We start from the raw sequence: 23,743 nt of genomic DNA on the forward strand, positions 1-23,743 counted from the left end.
GGTTAAAGAGACCGTCGATCATTTCTCAGGGCCAATAAATAATCAGGATTTGACTACTGTATGTATTGTACAAACCCCTGTTCATATAGTCATGATCTATATTTAGTTTATATGCATAAATAAATAAAAAAAGAGAGAGATCAATGTCCAATATTTCCCCGTCTTTATTACAAAGTAAAACAGATATTACATTACACTTTTTTATATATTTACTCTCAAAATCTTTGGATGGGAAATTTACATGAAATGTTTGCATATTCTGTGTCTTATGCAGTGAATAGTATACAGACAAAAAAGTTATTTTATAGAAAAAAAATATATAAGCATAAAAGAAAATGTCACACACAAGGCAAATAAAGAATTATCACCAACAAAATATTTATGAACTGCTGAATCCTATCACCAAAAGAGAGCCAAGTGACATTTGTTGCGTGTTATTTTTCTTTCCAAATTCCACCAAAGACCAGTAAGGCTTAAATAATATGACCAGGGTTCCAAACTGATTCAAGTCAAGACGTCAAAAGTGTTCAATAAAATAATCAAATGCATGTTCAAATGTTCTTGACGATATCAAAAGCGTGGGGGAAGTGATCACGATGGCCATACAACGTATCATGAATATGTCTCCCTGGGATGATGGTACGATTCCATAGCAGTGTCCGTCTCATGAATATGTCTCCCTGGGATGATGGTACGATTCCATAGCAGTGTGATGGTGATTGATTGATTGAAAACTTTATTAACAGATTGCAGAATGGGTACAATACAGTACAGCTCAATACACACAATTGTTAAGGGGATGCAGACCAGAGAAATACTTTCGTCTTGTTTACATCAGGGTCCCCCATTTTCAATTCATCATAATATATATGACATACATGACATACAGATAGATAGTACTGCTACATCTATACATTTATGACATGATCACAGCGCAGGCGCATCAGGCACCCACAGCCGGAAATAAAGCCGTTTTGAGCCAAGTTGACCAGTTTATAAAAAATGATTTAAAATGTTTATTAGCAAGCGTTTATCTGTCCGAAACCCTCGTGCAACTGTGAGTACCTTTGAAATGTCTCTGCGATACTTGTACGGGGAGCGTTTTGATAGAGAAAAGCGAGACAGACTTAATTGTAGGATTTTTACATGGTGGCATAAGGGACCGTGTATTCACTCGGTGCGTCACAGTCCCGAAAGGGGCGACACGACCACCCGTTTTCACATCATGAATGGTTTCTATATAATTGAGTAAATCAACAAGTGAATTGCTAATTAAAGAAGACTATAATATACCATATGTATAGCATTATCTGTGCTAGCCTCACTGTGATAAAAAAAAAAGGTTATTCATAATAATATGTATATACTTATATTTATTTATTTTTTGATAGTGGAACATTCAAGCTCTGGCCCAAAAATGGCTGCTGTGGGACAGAACCTACATGGAGATCCATGTCATAATAACACCCTGCATAGGTGTAGTAGCTTCTTAGAGTCTGTCACACTGCAGTTCAGTTCAGTTCAGTTCAGTTCAGTTCAGTTCAGTTCAGTTCAGTTCAGTTCAGTTCCATTTCAAAGTCTCTCTGAGTCCATACTGTGTGCATCGCCTCATGATAACAGTCTGTAAAGCAGAGTCCATCCTGTACTCTATGTATCACAACACTCTGTAAAGGTGTATCTCTCGGAGGGCGTCTGCGTCGGTGTCTTTGCCCATGTACACGTCGTAATTCAGGTATACCTCCTCCACCCACTGGCACGGGTTCATGACCTCTCCCTAGAGAGACAACAGTAGGTAGAAAAAACGTCATTCGGTGTATTCTTTCACTCAGAGAGCCCTACAGTACCACCAGATTGTGTATCGTTTACCTGTGTGTAGTGTGTTGTGTTGTTTACCTGTGTGTGTTGTTTACCTGTGGTATACCTGTGTGTATTGTGTCTTGCTTACCTGAAGAGTAGAGAGTGACTCCTGGATACTGGGGACAGTGACCAACAGAGCTCCTTTCTTACGGAAATGACTGATGATAAATTGCCATGCCCTGCAAACAATGATGAAGTGTTAACCAACATATGAGTGAAATGCGCATCATTGTGTGTGTGTGTGTGTGTTTCTGACTTAACCTAAAATCAGGGATGAATTTCAGACTAAAGACCAGTTGATTGGGTATGGCTTGTCTAAATGGGGACAAAAGGCCCGTCCACAATTAGAAAGAAAACAATTTCTTTGGGATCAGTAGTTAACACATTCAGCGCCAATCACGAGTATAGTCGGGTTATCTCGCCAGCGGTTGAGCGCCAATCACGAGTATAGTCGGGTTTTGATCCTTTGATATTTTTCCTCCGATCCCCGTTCTAAATCATCATCCGGATCATTCTAGCCGTCCCTGGCTCGTTTGTATACGTTGGAATTGCAATGCCGATCGAATATCACCAGGTGGCAGTATCGTCTGTGTCTGAACTGGAATTGCATTCCTTTTTTTTTGGTAAGGGCTCCTCCTCCTGCTTGAACAGAGATTCACATCGATCGCCTCGAAATTCCGTTGCCGAAGCGTGTTTACCATCGAAACGTGTATAGACATTATACACTGGTAATCGCAATGGCCATGCGATCACTTGGAATTATTCTCTTTGGAATACCTTCTGGCTAAGGTAAGGTATATTCTATGTCTATTTTACCGAACCTGAAACATGTTTTTCTAACAATCACAGTTTTGTGCTTTACCGGATGTAAAACATGCTCGACAAACACGATCACGGTTTTGAGTTAAAACGCCCCCCCTTGATGATTTTGTGAAGGTACATGTGTATATACCTTTGATTTGAGAGTATTTGGGGTTTCAGGGGATCAACCAGAACGGTTTGGGCTTATTGCACATAACGCGTTTTATCTCGCGATCTATCTAACAAACCCTTTTTTCCATGTTGCACTACAAGTAGTGTCTGTCAAATGAGCCACACCATTGTCTCCACAGATATAATACAGAACACACACACACACAGCCCTGCAAACATTGTGAAAAACACTGCGAAAATGACCATTTTAAGCTGGCCTTGAAGCGGCAGAGATGGGGACAGTTTATGGCGTTGAAAGTGTTAAGGCTAGGGTTAGGTTAAAGGGGAAGGTCACCCAATCACATATTATGTTCTTCCTGCGCCCCAGGACAGTTCAGTCAGTGTTTGTGAACACACACCACTCTCTCCTAAAGCTAGAGATCAGATATTCCTATGGAGGGAACCCTCTAATCTGTGATGTCACTGGAATGTCAAATCTGGGGCTGCTCCGTAGACAATGAATGGGGCCCTGCCTTTATGAATGAACCGTCCTCGGGGCACAGGAAGAACATACGTGGATTCTGAAAATGGGTGACATTCCGTTTTAAGGTTAGAGGCTAGGAAATTAATGTAAGTCAATGCAACGTCTCCAAAAGTATCCCAAGTAAACGTAGGACTGGTCCAAGTGTCCCCTTGTCCTTACTTGATCTGGTCGCTGGGTTCCATGAAGTACTCAAAGACATTGTTCATGATGAGAACGTCAGCTTCCTTCACCAGGGCCTCCTGGGTACAAACATCTGCGTGCACCAACTGAGGAGGTAAGAGAAACAGTGTGTCTTTAGTAGACATTAGGGATGTCCGATATTATCGGCCGATATCGGCAGTAAAATGTGATATCGAAAAATATTGGTATCGGTATAAAAAAAAAGAAAAAATTATTTTTACATTTATTTACCCAGGCAAGCAAGTAAGAACCAATTCTTATTTTATTTATTGTCAAAAGTATGCATGTTGGTTTAATTCAACAACAAGAGATATGTAATGTTAATTTTTACTTTTTTAATGATCATATTTTGCACAGATAATGCTTACATTTAGAAAGCCTTTTGAATGCATCCAGTGAAATTATTAGTTACCTGAAATTATTCCGTTTTTTGGGGGGGTAAACCCTGCATATATCGGTATCGGAAATTAAGAGTTGGACAATATCGGAATATCGGTATCGGTAAAAAAGCCAATATCGAGCATCCCTAGTAGACATGCATCCTTCTTCTATACAACAAACCAGTCAGTAAGATATTTGAGGGAATAGCACAAGGCCGTGGCCCCCAAGCTGTGGAACCAGCTACCCTTGGAGATCAGAACTGCCCCCTTGCTGGAGACATTTAAGTCCCGACTAAAAACACACTTTACTCCCTAGCCTTCAATAAACCCTGATTTCCCCACACCCCAATTCACACACTCCCATGCTATTTTATCTTGCCCCTTTCCCCTTGTATCTGTTCTTGTGTTCTTCTGTCCCCTGTGCCGCATTGTCCTTTGTGCTCCATTGTCCTGTAGGTTGCTTCATTGTACTTTAGTAAATAACCCCATGTCTAGTGTCCCGCTATTGTCCTATGTTCTATATTGTACTTTGTGCTACTCTATCCGTGTGTTGGCTTACGGTTGTCTTATTGTCTGATTGTACCGTCTTGTCCTGCTGTGCCTTTTAGTATTATGGAATTTGTATGCTTTTGACTGTACAGCCCTATTATTAAAAAAAAAGTTGGCGGGGACCAAAATTGATGTTGTTGTTTACATGTATCCCCTCCCTACTTCCCATTTCTCATGTTTTATTTTTTATTTTTTTTTATTTTTTATTAGTTTATTTGGACGGGACAATGCAAAATTAATGAACACTGTGGAGTGTAAAAATTGCCGGATTTAGGCCATCCGTTGTCCCCAAACATAAAAACAGGACTCATAGAAACAGTAAGAAATGTACAAATACATAAAAACAGGACACATAAAAACAGTAAAAAAAAGATGAACAAATACATAACAGCATGTCACATGTGTTCACATGACTGGTTGGACTTCAGCCATTTTTTTAGTTGCCCTCTAAAAGAAGCAAGGGTGGGGCTTTCCCTTGTGGAAATGGGGAGACTGTTCCATGTTTGACTGCCTTTTATGGACAGGACGTTTTGGCCAAACGTGGTCAGTCTACTTTGGACCATGCAGTCACCTCTGGTGTCTGACCTGGTGCAGTCCAGTGTTTCTTTTTTTGTAGATGAATTCCTGTACAGGAGGGGGAGCTAGTCCATGTAGGCATTTGTAGATGAAACAAGAGCTTTTTAAGACTTTGAAATTTTCAAAGCTCAAAAAGCTATATTGTTTCAAAATATTGCAATGGTGGTATGCCAATGGTTTCCTGGCAAATACCTTGATGGCTCTATGATAAAGCTGATCGATGTGTTTCATGACAGTGACACCAGCACTTGATTGGAAAAATGACATGCTGGTGCTCTGTGACATCTAGTGGCTGAGTGTTATCTATACTATAGCACCTTTAAACTCATGATTGTTTCTTCCTAATTATTATATATATTTTTTAACTTTCTTTATTGGAAGTTTTCAAAAAAATAAAAAGTACAGATAGCTATACAAATTATACATCTTCCTTGTATAATCTTGCACTGTGTGAGGCCGTGTCTCGCACAAATGGAAGATGAGTGGACAGAGGGCCGGTTCCTGGGGTATCCGTAGCGGAGTTAATCAGATTGTAGATGTTGGAGATTAGCCGTTTTCTTCCCCGGGTTTAGAACCATTAGTGAGTCTATAAGGGTTTCAGGGGGCCGACTAGGGAATTTGGGGTTCTGGTTCTGTGTGAAGTGCCTAATTTGGAAGAAACAAAACTGGTGGGATTTGGGAAGGTCAAATTTCTTTACGAGGTCTGGAAAAGACATGAAGGAGTAGAAGGAGCCTTCTAGTATTATGGAAGGAGTGTCTACCCAGCATGAATCCTGTTTGGTCGGTTGAAATTAAACTTGGTAAAACCTGTTGTTAACGTTGGGCTAGGATTTTGGATAGAATTTTAAAATCTACATTTAAAAGTGAAATGGGCCTATAGCTGCCAGAGAAGAGGGTCCTTGTCTTTCTTGAGCAGGAGAGAGATCGAGGCCTCAGACATAGTGGGGGGGGGGCATGCGACCCTTCGAAAAGGACTCATTGTACGTTTTCTAATTATTATTAAAAGGAACATGCCAACATGTTCCTGTTCGATTAATTTGTGTTAAGCTAGGTTCGTTTACAACCCGATAGCTTTCTAAATCAAATCAAATCAAATCAAATGTATTTATAGGGCCCGACAACACACGTTAATGTCCCCATGGGCCGTACAGGTCTTCTTTAAACAAGTCAAGAAGACAACATAACAATAAGTCAAGAACAGAACAAGAACACAATAGGGTCCAAACATTTTTTAGATGAATGCAAATAAATGAAAGAATGCAAGCACTCCCAGACATACCCCACGCGAAGGTAAGGAAAAACTCACTAAAACCTAACAATAGGGAAAAAAGCTCCACAGGCGGTGTGGAGGAGAGAAACCTTAGAAGGGCCATTCAAGGGGGGATCTCCCTTCTTAGATGTTGGTGATAGTAGTGTTGCAGACGGACAGTTGGTAAGCATGCACTCATGTGTGTGGTGAAACACAGATGAGTGCATGCAATAGCAACTGTACATTTTGAAAAATTAAAGATAGAGCAAATAGCGATAGCAACTGAACATTTTGAAAGATTAAAGATAGAGTTGATAGCGGATCTATTTGAGGCACAGGGGCGGCGCAAAGAGGGTCACGTCCTCCTTCTACTGAACACACAGAGAGGAAACTGGTATCTATCTTCTTGTCCGACTCTGGAGAGCGCATTTCCCATAATGTTGGCGTGTTCCTTTAAGAAAACACTAACCACAAAAAAACATGACAAATAAAGAAACAAATATAGATTAAAATACAGCTCGAAGTCACAATTTCATAAAAGTCACATTTATATACTTTCAGTATATTTGGGCGTCCTTGTCTGAGAATAAACTATATAGAGACTACCTATTTGAATATACAAATAAATAAATACATAGAGAGAGAGAAAGAGAGTATGGAGAGAGAGGGTATGGAGAGAGAGAGAGAGGTATGGAGAGATATAGAGAGGGTATGTAGAGAGAGACAGAGAGAGAGACAGACAGAGAGAGGGGGTATGGAGAGAGAGAGACAGAGAGAGAGCCAGAGAGAGAGAGATACAGAGAGACAGACAGAGACAGAGAGAGACTTTGACTTTTTGATATTCTTTATTAAAACATCTCAACTAAAAGAAAATGGCCAGTAGAGACAAAAAACCTCACGGTATCTTCATAAAACCAACCTTCCCACAAACACACATGCTCGCTCACCTGCACACACCCACCCCAATATATCCCAACATTTTCCTTCCGTGCACATAGACACAATTGACAAGTCAAATGCATACGCTCCGTCGAGAGAGAGAGAGAGAGAGAGAGAGAGAGAGAGAGAGAGAGAGACAGAGAGAGAATAGATCCTACCTGTATTCGGTCGCTGAATCCATACTTCTGGACAGCCGTGGCCTGAAGCCTGACGAACTCTTCACTGACCTCCACCCCGACCAGCCTGGCAGCCGAGCTGTACAAGTGACCCTGAAACACAAGGGGTCAGGGTCGGATGCTGAAGACCCAGTGGTACCCGGACCCAAGCGGCACCAGAACCATCCATCCACTCGTACTGTGAGCCAGTGTTGTAGTCGAGTCACTCAAATCTCGAGTCCGAGTCGAATCTCGAGTCCCCAGTGTTTGAGTCCGAGTCCAAGTCCGAGTCACCAAAGAAGAGCCAGAGTCGAGTCCCCATCATTACCCTAGTCTGAGTCCGAGTCCAAGTCATCAAGGTTGAGTCCATTCCACTCTGGCTGACATACAAATATTTTTTTTCCCTACATTAACACATTGGACGCCAAAAACGAGTATACTCGTTATTGCCCGCCATGCGTTGTGCGCCAGAAACGAGTTAACTCGTTTTTGGGATCAATATTTCATTTCTTCAACATTGGCATTCATAATTCATCCAGCCTCCCTGCGGGACTTCAGCTGGACCCTGTCTGATATTGCAACGCCTCAATACCGCCGCCAGGTGGATGTCGGGCGAGTTACACTCCAAGCCAAACCGGAAGTGGCGCTCGGTGCATCGAGGAAATTCCTTCGGCAGTAATATCTTGTAGCGTTTACCTCATCTATTTACCTCATAGATCAGTGTATTTACCTCATAGATCAGTGTATTTACCTCATAGATCAGTGTATTTACCTCATAGATCAGTGTAGTTACCCAATAGATCAGTGTATTTACCTCATAGATCAGTGTATTTACCTCATAGATCAGTGTATTTAACTCATAGATCAGTGTAGTTAACTCATAGATCAGTGTATTTACCTAATAGATCAGTGTATTTACCTAATAGACCAGTGTAGTTAACTCATAGATCAGTGTATTTACCTCATAGATCAGTGTATTTACCTCATAGATCAGTGTAGTTACCCAATAGATCAGTGTATTTACCTCATAGATCAGTGTATTTACCTCATAGATCAGTGTATTTAACTCATAGATCAGTGTAGTTAACTCATAGATCAGTGTATTTACCTAATAGATCAGTGTATTTACCTAATAGATCAGTGTATTTACCTAATAGATCAGTGTATTTAACTCATAGATCAGTGTATTTACCTAATAGACCAGTGTAGTTAACTCATAGATCAGTGTATTTACCTCATAGATCAGTGTATTTACCTAATAGATCAGTGTATTTACCTAATAGACCAGTGTAGTTAACTCATAGATCAGTGTATTTACCTCATGGATCAGTGTATTTACTTCATAGATCAGTGTAGTTAACTCATTGATCAGTGTATTTACCTAATAGATCAGTGTATTTACCTCATAGATCAGTGTATTTACCTAATAGATCAGTGTATTTACCTCATAGATCAGTGTATTTACCTAATAGATCAGTGTATTTACCTCATAGATCAGTGTATTTACCTAATAGATCAGTGTATTTACCTCATAGATCAGTGTGTCAGTGTATTTACCTCATAGATCAGTGTATTTACCTCAGATCAGTGTATTTACCTAATAGATCAGTGTATTTACCTCATAGATCAGTGTATTTACCTCATAGATCAGTGTATTTACCTAATAGATCAGTGTATTTACCTCATAGATCAGTGTGTCAGTGTATTTACCTCATAGATCAGTGTATTTACCTAATAGATCAGTGTATTTACCTCATAGATCAGTGTGTCAGTGTATTTACCTAATAGATCAGTGTATTTACCTCATAGATCAGTGTATTTACCTCATAGATCAGTGTGTCAGTGTATTTACCTCATAGATCAGTGTATTTACCTCATAGATCAGTGTATTTACCTAATAGATCAGTGTATTTACCTCATAGATCAGTGTATTTACCTAATAGATCAGTGTATTTACCTCATAGATCAGTGTATTTAACTCATAGATCAGTGTAGTTAACTCATAGATCAGTGTATTTACCTAATAGATCAGTGTATTTACCTAATAGACCAGTGTAGTTAACTCATAGATCAGTGTATTTACCTCATGGATCAGTGTATTTACTTCATAGATCAGTGTAGTTAACTCATTGATCAGTGTATTTACCTAATAGATCAGTGTATTTACCTCATAGATCAGTGTATTTACCTAATAGATCAGTGTATTTACCTCATAGATCAGTGTATTTACCTAATAGATCAGTGTATTTACCTCATAGATCAGTGTATTTACCTAATAGATCAGTGTATTTACCTCATAGATCAGTGTATTTACCTAATAGATCAGTGTATTTACCTCATAGATCAGTGTATTTACCTAATAGATCAGTGTATTTACCTCATAGATCAGTGTGTCAGTGTATTTACCTCATAGATCAGTGTATTTACCTCATAGATCAGTGTATTTACCTAATAGATCAGTGTATTTACCTCATAGATCAGTGTATTTACCTCATAGATCAGTGTATTTACCTAATAGATCAGTGTATTTACCTCATAGATCAGTGTGTCAGTGTATTTACCTCATAGATCAGTGTATTTACCTAATAGATCAGTGTATTTACCTCATAGATCAGTGTGTCAGTGTATTTACCTAATAGATCAGTGTATTTACCTCATAGATCAGTGTATTTACCTAATAGATCAGTGTATTTACCTCATAGATCAGTGTGTCAGTGTATTTACCTCATAGATCAGTGTATTTACCTCATAGATCAGTGTATTTACCTAATAGATCAGTGTATTTACCTCATAGATCAGTGTATTTACCTAATAGATCAGTGTATTTACCTCATAGATCAGTGTATTTACCTAATAGATCAGTGTATTTACCTCATAGATCAGTGTATTTACCTAATAGATCAGTGTATTTACCTCATAGATCAGTGTGTCAGTGTATTTACCTCATAGATCAGTGTATTTACCTCATAGATCAGTGTATTTACCTAATAGATCAGTGTATTTACCTCATAGATCAGTGTATTTACCTCATAGATCAGTGTATTTACCTAATAGATCAGTGTATTTACCTCATAGATCAGTGTGTCAGTGTATTTACCTCATAGATCAGTGTATTTACCTAATAGATCAGTGTATTTACCTCATAGATCAGTGTGTCAGTGTATTTACCTAATAGATCAGTGTATTTACCTCATAGATCAGTGTATTTACCTAATAGATCAGTGTATTTACCTCATAGATCAGTGTGTCAGTGTATTTACCTCATAGATCAGTGTATTTACCTCATAGATCAGTGTATTTACCTAATAGATCAGTGTATTTACCTCATAGATCAGTGTATTTACCTAATAGATCAGTGTATTTACCTCATAGATCAGTGTGTCAGTGTATTTACCTCATAGATCAGTGTATTTACCTCATAGATCAGTGTATTTACCTAATAGATCAGTGTATTTACCTCATAGATCAGTGTATTTACCCCACGGATCAGTGCTCGACGCCTTAAGCTCACATCCACCACCGCTCTTCTATTCAATTCTATAGAATTATTCATCTATATTTGGCATTTACCCCATAGAGCAGTGGGGGGGGGGGGGGGGGGGTCGCCAGATGATTAAAAAAATAAAAGAAAAATCCAAAAAGAAAACATTTATATATATATATATATATATATATATATATATATATATATATATATATATATATATATATATATATATATATATATATATATTTGTATGCAGTCAGGCCACTGAATTTAGAAGCAGGCCAGGCCAGTGTTTCTAGTTGCAGCGGTGCAATAGTTAGATAACCTAGGTGGGGAACTATCTCCATCTCTCTCTTGCTCACACACACACACAAAGGGAGCCGCATGTGATTGGTGATTGGAGGCGGGACCCTTACAAAAAACAAAAAATCCATCAAAAACAGTGTTGTTGCTAATCATTGACACATGCTAGCCTGGGACCCCCAGACCCCCCGCTTGAAAAGTGGCCTGACTGGGGCTATATTTCGCACTATATTTCCTGGCCTGAATGATTTCCCCAGTCCGGCCCTGGTTAAAAGCCTCCAATGCTTATTAGTGTGTGTGTGTTTGAACGTTTGCATGTTTCAACCTACATTTCCATTTATAAAAAAAATATATAATAATAATAAAAAAAATGTTTGCCTCCTATAATAGTGGGGGCTCTCTGACACCGTTATTTCGGGGGTCGCGGCCTGAAAACTTTGGGAACCCCTGCCATAGAGCAGTGGTTCCCAAAGTTGGGGTCGCGACCCAAAGGTGGGCCGCGAGCAGCCATGGGTGGCTGCGAGATGATAAAAAAAAAAAAAAAAAAAAAAAAAAAAAATTGTCAGGCCACTGAACTTAGAAGCAGGCCAGGACAGTGTTTCTAGTTGTATTCTAAAATTCTATTCTATTGTATTCTAAAATGTGACTATATGGTTTTATATTAACTTAATAAATAAACAAAAACGAAAAATCTACTTATTTCAACGAACATTTCAAACTAAATAACAGATTATGCACATAAAACGCTGAAAACAACCGAAGCAACAATAGTATTTTAATGAGACTATTATTATTATCATTATTATTTTGCAACAAGTTAGCCCTCTCATAAATAGCACATATAAATGAATAACTAACTTGAACTAACTTAATAGGATTGAAGTGATATTTGGCTTCAAAAATCGGTCGCCTGGCAAAAAAAAAAAAAAAAAAAAAGCCTGACGATGTGCATTGGGCCGCGGCTCTCTGACGCCTTAATTTCTGGGCCCCGGCCTGAAAAGTTTGGGAACCCCTGCCATAGAGCACAGCTTGTCTGCCGCGTCTATTCTATTCTATCTATTCTGTTCTATTTAATCATGAATCTCTCTTTACCCCGTAGAGCACGGCTCCCAGCCTGGAGCCCACGTCCACCAGCAGTCTTCTATTCTGTTCTATTTAATCATGAATCTATCTTTACCCCGTAGAGCACGGCTCCCAGCCTGGAGCCCACGTCCACCAGCAGTCTCCCCGTCAGGTCGGGCAGAACGTGTTGAAACAGGAAGCGGAGCTCCGGCACAGAGAAGGAGTGAGAGATGAAGTCTGCAGGAAAACGGCAGGAGGGAGATTTACAGAGAACACGATGGAGTTTTGTCAAATCTCTCAAATCACTTGATTTGAGCACCTCACACTTGGATTCACAGAATCTACTGAATTCATGTGGGAAAAACAGCATTTCCAAGGTTACTGGCGTGGAAACCAACCGGTGGGTCAATGTGTTTGTTTAGATTAGAGTTCTGGTTCTGGTAAAGGTTCTGGTTCTGGTAATGATGGGAGGGAATGGGGCTACTTCCTTTCAATTCTGCTTAAAATCCACAGTTAAAGAAAGAATGACCTCTACAATAACTAGTTGCTAATGCTTGGAATTCTGTTAGTTAGTTACCTAAAGCAGCGGTGCGTTGGGAGCCACAGCTCAGACAGTAGTTAGTTGGTTAGTTAGTTACCTAAAGCAGCGGTGCGTTGGGAGCCACAGCTCAGACAGTAGTTAGTTGGTTAGTTAGTTAGTTAGTTAGTTAGTTAGTTAGTTAGTTAGTTAGTTAGTTACCTAAAGCAGCGGTGCGTTGGGAGCCACAGCTCAGACAGTAGTTAGTTAGTTAGTTAGTTACCTAAAGCAGCGGTGCGTTGGGAGCCACAGCTCAGACAGTAGTTAGTTAGTTAGTTAGTTAGTTACCTAAAGCAGCGGTGCGTTGGGAGCCACAGCTCAGACAGTAGTTAGTTAGTTAGTTAGTTACCTAAAGCAGCGGTGCGTTGGGAGCCACAGCTCAGACAGTAGTTAGTTAGTTACCTAAAGCAGCGGTGCGTTGGGAGCCACAGCTCAGACAGTAGTTAGTTAGTTAGTTAGTTAGTTACCTAAAGCAGCGGTGCGTTGGGAGCCACAGCTCAGACAGTAGTTAGTTAGTTAGTTAGTTAGTTACCTAAAGCAGCGGTGCGTTGGGAGCCACAGCTCAGACAGTAGTTAGTTAGTTAGTTAGTTAGTTACCTAAAGCAGCGGTGCGTTGGGAGCCACAGCTCAGACAGTAGTTAGTTAGTTAGTTACCTAAAGCAGCGGTGCGTTGGGAGCCACAGCTCAGACAGTAGTTAGTTAGTTAGTTAGTTAGTTAGTTAGTTACCTAAAGCAGCGGTGCGTTGGGAGCCACAGCTCAGACAGTAGTTAGTTAGTTAGTTAGTTAGTTACCTAAAGCAGCGGTGCGTTGGGAGCCACAGCTCAGACAGTAGTTAGTTAGTTAGTTAGTTAGTTACCTAAAGCAGCGGTGCGTTGGGAGCCACAGCTCAGACAGTAGTTAGTTAGTTAGTTAGTTAGTTAGTTAGTTAGTTAGTTACCTAAAGCAGCGGTGCGTTGGGAGCCACAGCTCAGACAGTAGTTAGTTAGTTAGTTAGTTAGTTAGTTAGTTACCTAAAGCAGCGGTGCGTTGGGAGCCACAGCTCAGACAGTAGTTAGTTAGTTCGTTAGTTAGTTACCTAAAGCAGCGGTGCGTTGGGAGCCACAGCTCAGACAGTAGTTAGTTAGTTAGTTAGTTAGTTACCTAAAGCAGCGGTGCGTTGGGAGCCACAGCTCAGACAGTAGTTAGTTAGTTAGTTACCTAAAGGAGCAGTGCGTTGGGAGCCACAGCTCAGACAGTAGTTAGTTAGTTAGTTACCTAAAGCAGCGGTGCGTTGGGAGCCACAGCTCAGACAGTAGTTAGTTAGTTAGTTAGTTAGTTACCTAAAGCAGCGGTGCGTTGGGAGCCACAGCTCAGACAGTAGTTAGTTAGTTAGTTAGTTAGTTACCTAAAGCAGCGGTGCGTTGGGAGCCACAGCTCAGACAGTAGTTAGTTAGTTAGTTAGTTAGTTACCTAAAGCAGCGGTGCGTTGGGAGCCACAGCTCAGACAGTAGTTAGTTAGTTAGTTAGTTAGTTACCTAAAGCAGCTGTGCGTTGGGAGCCACAGCTCAGACAGTAGTTAGTTAGTTACCTAAAGCAGCGGTGCGTTGGGAGCCACAGCTCAGACAGTAGTTAGTTAGTTAGTTAGTTAGTTAGTTACCTAAAGCAGCGGTGCGTTGGGAGCCACAGCTCAGACAGTAGTTACGGCTCATCCTCCCCTCCTCACACAGAGCATCAACGGTCTCTTCGTTGTACAGGAAGGCGTCCACATGGACTGTTGGCTGGGGCTTCTGCTGGGTCTGACACACCAACAACAGTGTTATATACAGCAGCCCCCCCCCCCCCCCGCACAAGCACGCACACACACAAGTGATTTGTCCGTTTTAACACATGGATCATTGTTATTGTAATATTGTTATGTAATTATTATTATTATTATCGTTCTGAAAGCAGTAGATTCAGGAGTATATTTAAATGACTATTTCTCACCATTGACTTCACATGGTAGAACTCAAACAACTACCAGTCAATTGAAGGCAAATTCAACCGTGGCCTACAGGTTAGAGAAGTGTGCTTGTGGCCATAAGGTTGTATTTGTATTTATTTATGAACACATAGTTAAACAAAAGTAAAAAAAAATATATAAAAAACACATTGTGATGGAGAAGTTAGAAGCATAGAGGCTTATCGAGAACTTCCCCCGTTTTGTAAAATCAAAACATACAAAAATATACATATTATTTTAAAAATACCAGTAATACATTCAAAATATATGTGTTAACTAGGGGTGGAACGGTTCACAAAATCGACGGTTCGGTTCGTATCACGGTTATAGATCGTATAGCTTTACGCTCTGCTCTATTGGAACTATCCCTTTAATCCATTCTAATAATGAAAAAACGTTCACATGTACACACCCCTATTCACCTCCGCCTGGCCACACCCACATCCGCTCCTATATAAGCGGGGTCGTGGCCACACAATCAGCTCCTTCCCTACTTTCACCACCGAGAAGTTTTTGTGTATACACCACTTTAGTTTAGTGCTAAAAGTACGGTAGTTAGTTAGTAAAGGAGCTGCGTTGACATTATATCTTTGTTTTTTCTCTCACTATTTTTCGAGAAGATAAAGCGATAATGTCTTCACCACCGGAGAGTCTAGAAGATGATGATCATTGGGGCGTGCGTCGCTGAGCAATCCCCGCCGGCCTTGTCTCTGGCTCTGCAGCTGGATTGCCTCGGGAGGCGGTCGGCTGTGTGAGAGCTGACGGTCTCCCTGGGCGGGTGATGTTTTTGCGACGCGAGCCTCAGGTGTGTCAGTTGTGAGGGAACAACTGTGCAGCTTGCGTAAGGTCGGCTCCAGGCTAGAATCCCTTCGTTGCCCCTCATAGCGGCGTGGAGGGGGTTCTAGTTTGATGCCCCACGATAACACAGTGCTCCTCCTCAGTGAAGTCGTAGCTTTGTTTTCCTGGGGCCGTGATTCCGAGTCTGCGGTTCAATTCCCCGGGTCTCTGAAAAACGGATGCCACTACGCTGGCCCTGCTTTTCAAGATGAAAACACCTGGCACGAAGGATGCGAGCTTGGTGTTTCATTATGAGAATATCTCCGAGCTCAAGTCAGCTGCAGCCCGCGTATGACGGGGCTTACTGCCGATGCCGCTGTATCTGGTAAACACCGTTCTGTGAGAGGGACGTGTGTTGCCTTTTTCCCTTTTTCTTTTGGATAAAAAGAGGAAGAGACAGCGGCTGTCAGAAGTGTTGGCCTGTATCGCTATTTCTCACGTTATACAGCTTCAGTAGTAGCCGCTTAGCTTGCTACTGCGTTAGCTGGTGGCTATCGATAGCCAGTAGAAGCTAACTGTTAGCCAGTTAGCTGTTAGGCTAAGTCGTTAGCTGGCGGCTATGCTCGGCTAGAAACGTTAGCTTTATGCTATCAGTTAGCCTGGAGTTAGCTGTTAGCTTGTGCTACAACCATTGGCGCTAGCTGTGAGGAGGTAGCGGGCCCTGGCACTCCCACTACGGCTGTGACAGGTTTTTTTTGCTTCACGTCCGTTCCCTGGTGGCATGTGGGATGCGCGCTCAAGTGGTCGCGGGCCCTTCTGAACGAAGGTAAGTCCCATGGTCTGCTCACCCTGTGCGTTTGAGGTGCTAAACCCTCTTCGCACAGTCGGATCCGATCTCCCTCCCGTCCTCCACTAGGGGGGGGGGGGGCTGGGGGGCTCGGATCCTCCCCGGTTCTGATGGTTGTAGGGGGCCTCAGCGGGTACATCTGTCGAGCTTTTCGCTCTGCTCAGCTCCTGTGTTCCAATAGAGCAGAGCGTAAAGCTATACGATCTATAACGTAAGGTTATTCTATAACCCTAGTTATACGAATATAGCAAGCGCTCTGCTCTGACTCACTGAGGACCCCACGGTCTTCTCCTTTGGTGGTGAAAGACTTGGGAAGGAGCTGATTGTGTGGCCACGACCCCGCTTATATAGGAGCGGATGTGGGTGTGGCCAGGCGGAGGTGAATAGGGGTGTGTACATGTGAAGGTTTTTTCATTATTAGAATGGATTAAAGGGATAGTTCCAATAGAGCAGAGCGCTCGCTATACTCATAACTAGGGTTATAGAATAACCTTACGTTTTAGGTTTGCGGTTTTTGGTTCGGTATACGTTGTTTTTTTTTTTTTTTAAATGTAACACTCCAAAAATACCATACATCAACATAAGATATATAGCCTAAAAATAATCCAACTTTTCAGTTATTCTCAAGGACGTAGTCATGCAAAAACTGAAAGAATGAGGCCATTTGACATCAGGCACATTATTTTGACAGTGACGGTTAGAGCTAGGAGAGATTTTGGTACAGCAAGAGGGTAGGCATTGCTGATTTAAACATGCTTCTCATTTATTTGGTAAAAAAAAAGGTTTACCTTTAATAATGTTTGGCACAGAAAGACCGAACTGACTGAAAAATATAGGCAACATTTGTCAAAGTATTAACTCGTCAATATACCCCCCTTCCCCACTAATCGAACTGGTGTCGTGGAGTCACTTCTCTGTGAGCGTTTCCATGGTTAGCTTGCGGCTAACATTAGTTAGCTCGCGGCTAAATTTAGTTAGCTCGTAGCTAACGTAACGGTGTATAAACGAACAATACACACATGCCCTGAATGCATACCGTTCGGTACGACCTCCACGGTTCGGGGCATGTGTGTATTGTTCGGTACACGGTTCGAATGCGTACCATTCCACCCCTAGTGTTAACACCAGTGTCGGCGCCATGGGGGGGCATTCGCGGGCCATGCCCCCCCAGATGGAGCACTGTGCCCCTCCAACCGGCATGGTCAATTATTATAAAAAAATAAAATAATTAAACATAAATTTTTTTTATTATAGTAAAAGTCAGATGTTTTCCTTTATAAATAGGCTATTTAGCCTATTATTAAACGAAATTAAACAAAAAAAGTCTTAAATGAAGTGTATGTTTGATATCACGCGGCTTCACGCCACGGCTCACGCACGCGTTATTATTGGTTACGTTGAGTTGACGGGTAGGGCGTGACTGCATTTGAATTGATTTTGATATGGGTAGGGCGTGACTTGAGTGAGGTCAGTGAGCGCGAAAGTCAAAGATAGAGTCAGACTCAGGTAAAATATAATAATCACTTCTTGGAGACGGACATACAAATAAAATGGATATACGAAAATGGTTGGCTGGGGCAGGCGCACCTAAGGTTTCTTCACGGCAATACCGGCAAGGAGATTTCGACACTTGTCAACACAGACCAGCTACGAAGGAACAGGTACTACTTCTCGTCTTAGCTGAGCTAAAAGAATGCTGGTTTGGACTCGTCAAAGATTCTCAGCCAGGTGTATAATAATACGAAAACGAAATACGTGATCTTTCACTTTGTGTGTGTGCGCAAGACCCAGTGTGTTTGTGACGTGACGTGCAAGAGAGAAAGAGAGAGAGAGAGAGAGAGAGAGAGAGAGAGAGAGAGAGAGAGAGAGAGAGAGAGAGAGAGAGAGAGAGAGAGAGAGAGAGAGAGAGAGAGAGAGAGAGCAGCTGTCCATGGTGCTGAATATTTGCGACAGGGCTGTGTTAGTCTGGAGCCCATATGCTTCTTAATGTTAAATGAATGTGGCTAGCTAACAAACACCGTAATATTAGTTACATAATACATGTTAGTTTGTCTAATACTTACTCGCACATGTGCGGAACAGCAGCTTCAACTTGTCCATCTGAGCTGATTTCATTGAGACCAGGGATCTGACCGCAACACTCTCCTCTAACAGACCAGTCTTCGCCCGCTTGGTAGCTAGAGTATGTATGTGGCCGTTTGATATTTCATGATCCTTTACCGTTTCAAATTTTAAATGGGTTGTGCCAATAACAAACGACAAGCTTTTGGACTTGTCAGTGCAGACGCAGGGTATGGGGTAGACCTCGCATACAGTCACGTCATCCCCCAATAACCAATAACCAATAGCCAATAACAGCTTGCATAATATAGTCAGTACCTGGCGCGAGCTGTTTATTGCAGCCAACTTGAGCGACCGGAAATAAACAGCTCGCGCCAGGTATATATAATGCGCTTGTGCCGGTTAGACTATAGGCTATGTTACATAACGTTACGTAACGTTACGTATGTAGTACTTGCGGTGCGTGCATTAGTGCATGTTTTGGGGATTAGTGAGAGGACAAAAACAATAATTATTATTAACACATGCGTTTTCTGAAGCGTATATTTTATGCCCTCCCAAAATTACCATATGCCCCCCTGATAAATTCGTTCTGACGCCGACACTGGTTAACACAAACATACATACACAGTACATACATGCATATACTGTATACTGCGTACATAATAATACATAACCACCCACCCACCTGCCTACAAACCTATGTTGACCTATTTATCTATCTACTACTTTTGGATATGAGCATGTCTTTGTAGTTTACTTTAAAAATAAGCAGAGATGGAGATTTCCTCAGTATAGGATCAGCTGCATTCCAAAGATGGGACCCTCTATACCTCACTGAGAACTGCCTAAGGGAAGTACCACAATAAGGTATATGCAGGTCCCTGGACTGACGTGTAACATATGAATGAACATCCGAATTAAAAGAAAAAAAACGATTAAGGTTGCTGGTTCAATCCCTGTATCGATTCGCTGAGCTGGCAGGAAAATATGGGGCGGGGAAGTGAATGACTAACACACTTGTCTTCCTCAATATCCACCACTGAAGTGCCCTTGAGCAACCACCAACCACTAGGGCTGAACAGTTAATCAATATGTTATTGAAATCGCCAATATGGCCTAGTACAATATCCAAATCGCAGGAAGCGTGATATTTCTTAAAGGCGAATGTGTGTCGAATATACCATTCTGAAGTAAGTATTGTAATTCTGTAGACATCCTGGCCTAGAAAACATCTAGACTAGAGAAAGCCAAAAGATTCCACTGAGGAGGAGCACTACTTAACCCTATCACTACCACACTGTGTGGTTGTGAAAGGGTTAACCTTCTGTATTGTCGCAGTGAAAGGGTTAACCCTTTGGTAGTGTGATAGTGAAAGGGTTCATATTTACATTTAGTCATTTAGCTGACGCTTTTATCCAAAGCGACTTACAAGTTCTGTACGACAAGTCATCAGGAAGGGCACAAGTCTATCAGCTGAGCAACAATGTTCATCAAAGTGTTGAGTGCTACAGTGTAGGTTAGTTTATTAGGACAAGTGCATGACAGTACGGTTAGTTAGGGTTAGATTTTTTTTATTTTTTTTTTATTCAGATAATGGTTGAAGAAGTGCGTCTTTAGTCGACGGCGAAAGATTGGACATGTTTCGGCTGTCCTAACTGGGGTGGGTAGTTCATTCCACCATTGTGGGGCAAGGACTGAGAATAGGCGACTAAGGGAAGTAGGCAGGTATATAAAAAAAAAAAAAAAAAAAAAAAAAGAAGTGCTCTTTGGATCCAAGGACATTATCATAAGACCAAAGAAAGAGAGGCTAGACTTGCACTCTGCTTTGTGATCAATAAGTCATAACAACCAGTTTTTTTTTGTTTTATATGTTAGGAAACATATTCTACAGACTTAAGAAAACACTTTTATTTGGTAAAGATCCAGGCAAAAATCACACCATGATCATTTGAATACGTTTTTCAGTGAACATTTGAATAATGACTCAACAATTAACATTCCAATAGCATGAATCATATTGCAATATAAATAAATGCTATCCTACATGCTACATGCTAGTGAAACAGCAAAAATAACTAAATAATTTCCCCCTGGGAGATATTTTGGCTTACAGGGTCTCAGGTGGGGCTAATGTGATGGCTACACTTACTTTCTGGATGGCCCTGGTCTCAGAGGAGAGCATGGCCTCCACAGGCAGACAGCTCCTCAGATCATCTGCTATACCCTCCAGAACCACTCTCTGATTGTCCACCAACGCCTCATCCAGCTCATCTGAATCAAGCACACAGAGAGAGAGAGAGAGAGAGAGAGAGAGAGAGAGAGAGAGAGAGAGAGAGAGAGAGAGAGAGAGAGAGAGAGAGAGAGAGAGAGAGAGAGAGAGAGAGAGAGAGAGAGAGAGAGATAAGAGATGTGTACAGTTCTGTAAGGGGACTTAGGGGAGGGGACCCTGATGTAAACAAGACGAAAGTCTTTCTCTGGTCTGCATCCCCTTAACAATTGTGTGTATTGAGCTGTACTGTATTGTACCCATTCTGCAATCTGTTAATAAAGTTATCAATCAATCAAGCCCAGGTCTGTGCTGGTCCCGAACGGGGCTAGCTGTGTAAGTTAGTGTGCGTCTTTGTAAATTGATAAATGGTTTGTTTGATTGATTGATTGATTGATTGAAAACTTTATTAACAGATTGCAGAATGGGTACAATACAGTACAGCTCAATACACACAATTGTTAAGGGGATGCAGACCAGAGAAAGACTTTCGTCTTGTTTACATCAGGGTCCCCCATTTTCAATTCATCATAACATATATGACATACATGACATACATATATTATAGACAGTACTACATTTTATGACATACCAGATTTACAAATACACTACTGTTTGTGATACAAAAAGAGTCTAAAAAAGAGAGTATATAATCCAAAATAATCCGCACCCCCCCTCCCTTCTCTCGAATCACTCCACCGCCAAAGCACAATTAGAAGAGCTAGAAAAATCATCTCTGACCCCACTCACCCAGCACACCACATCTTCCAGCTGCTGCCCTCCGGGAGGCGCTACAGATCCCTGACCACCAAAACATCCCGCTTTAAAAACAGCTTCTTCCCCACTGCCATACGGACACTGAACTCCCTGTAGCAACCCCCCCTACCTCTGCTGCTATGGACATTTGATATTGAGGTCTTGTAATTGTGTATTTATGTAGTATGTATGTAATGTAAGTGATGTTATATGTTCTATGTTCTATGTTGGAACAATATGCTGTAACATGCTGCACTGAAACCAAATTCCACCAGCCTGGCTGGGTGGTCATTAAAGATAATTTAATTGAATTAATTGAATTGAATTATATACATTTGACATAGAAACTGTACACATGTATTATTGGGTTAGGACATTTACTGTACATTTACAGGGGCCAGTTTCGAATTGCAGTCTCCCGTAGGTGTTCTTTTAGAGAGATTTTGAAAGTGGGTAGTGATTCACATTCCTTTACAGCTTTGGGTAGGGCGTTCCACATTGTTGTTGCATAATTGCTAAATGTTTTTAGTCCCTTGTTTGAGCCGAATCTGGGTTTAACATGATTTGTGGAACTCCCTCTGGTGTTGTGGTTGTGGTATTCACTGACCTTTGGGAAGTATTTTGACATGTACTACATGGGTACCTTAGTCGTGTAGTGTATCTTGTAGTTGTAGACCAGGCCCATTGCAAGTTGCTGTACTCTGTCGTCTAATCTAAGCCATCCTAGGTTGTCAAAGTGGGCAGGGGTGAGGCGGGTTCTAGGAGTAAGGTCAAGTAGTAGTCTGACCAGTTTGTTTTGTGATGTTTTTAATCTTGTTTTAGTGCCTTTGAGGTGCTTTGGTACCATGAGGTGCAAGCATAGTCATAGTACCCTTGAATGAGTGCTCCTGCCAGAGTCTTCAGGGTATTCCTGTTTACCAGAGAGGAGATCCGGTACAAGAATCTAGTTCGTTGGTTGACTTTTTTTATTACATTGGATGCCATTTTGTCACAGGAAAGATTTGCCTCTAGGATGGAACCCAGGTAGGTAATTTCATCTTTCCTTGTGACAATATTGTTACCCACTGTAACTGAGAAGCCGTCGGTCTTGCTGAGTTTGTTATTTGATCTGAAGAGAATGGACTCTGTTTTACCCAGGTGTAATGATAGTTTGTTATCAGTGAGCCAGGTGCAGATTCTGCCGAGTTCTGAGCTGAGGGTTTTTTCAACCTGTAACTTTCTGGTTTGATTGATTGATTGAAAACTTTATTAACATATTGCAGAATGGGTACAGTACAGTACAGCTCAATACATACAATTGTTAAGGATGCAGACCAGAGAAAGACTTTCGTCTTGTTTACATCAGGGTCCCCCATTTTCAATTCATCATAACATATATGACATACATGACATACAGATAGACAGTACTGCTACATCTATACATTTATGACATACCAGATTTGCAAATACAGTAGTTTGTGATACGAAAAGAGTCCAGAAAAGAGAGTATATACATTTGACGAGGTTGGGTAGGTGGGGGGGACTGTACATTGGAGGTGGTTGGGTGGGTGGGGGTTGGGTAGGAGGGGTGGGTGGGGGACACTGTACAACTGTACAAGCAAAACTGTACATTGGAATATTGACAAGGCCATGGTCATTTACTGTACATTGGAGGGGGTACCTGGTCCTTTCTTCCTTTAAGTTTTGCATATGGGTCTGTTATAAATATATATAATGAGAGGCTGTTTAGCTGCTGGAGGTCTCTCTAAGAGAACATGGTAGAAAAGCAGAGAAAAGTGCATCACAGTCAAATCAAAGGGAGAGATACTTCCAAGTTGTCTTCTTTGATGACAGGAAGAGGACAAGCATACCTGAGTTTTTCATCCAGTCTATCAGTCTGGGAAGGTCTCTGGCGTTCACTCTAGAGAGCAGATGCTGAATTTCGTGTTTAGCTTCTGAAAAGTCCATTGCGATGAACAGGTTTCAACATAAATCTACTTGGAAATGAAGGCTCGCCAAAGCAACATGTGTGAGAGAGAAACAACGTGTTTGGAATTTAAGGTGGAGCCGTTATAATTTTTTATTATTTTGTGACCATACCGATTACTATAGCATGCATGATCGAAACCTATACTTTTTTTTTTTTTTTTTTTTTTTTTTAAATACAAATACACGCTATTTAATATAATCTATACGTAAATCAAGTCCAGTTGAGAGACTCAGAGACATTTGCTCAACGACAATAACACTATACAACAAACCATCAAATACACTCACAGCACACACATCCTCCACACGCACA

The 23,743-nt window shown here is 41.2% G+C and overlaps 1 protein-coding gene across 1 annotated transcript; it reads right to left on the bottom strand.

The window, feature by feature from the left end:
• Positions 1-173: 173 nt before the first annotated feature.
• LOC311248329 (uncharacterized protein) lies at positions 174-23,451 on the bottom strand. The gene is made up of 8 exons (XM_084337990.1): positions 23,313-23,451; positions 20,590-20,711; positions 14,408-14,546; positions 12,309-12,430; positions 7,345-7,455; positions 3,473-3,579; positions 1,946-2,036; positions 174-1,774 (listed from the first exon to the last, which is right to left on the bottom strand). Exons 1-8 carry the CDS (start codon positions 23,407-23,409, stop codon positions 1,655-1,657), a joined length of 909 nt encoding a protein of 302 aa, XP_084194116.1. The 5' UTR covers positions 23,410-23,451; the 3' UTR covers positions 174-1,654.
• Between the last annotated feature and the right edge of the window lie 292 nt (positions 23,452-23,743).

The sequence above is a fragment of the Notolepis coatsorum genome (genome assembly GCF_963971535.1).
Source record: "Notolepis coatsorum genome assembly, chromosome: 2".
Lineage (NCBI taxonomy): Eukaryota > Metazoa > Chordata > Actinopteri > Aulopiformes > Paralepididae > Notolepis > Notolepis coatsorum.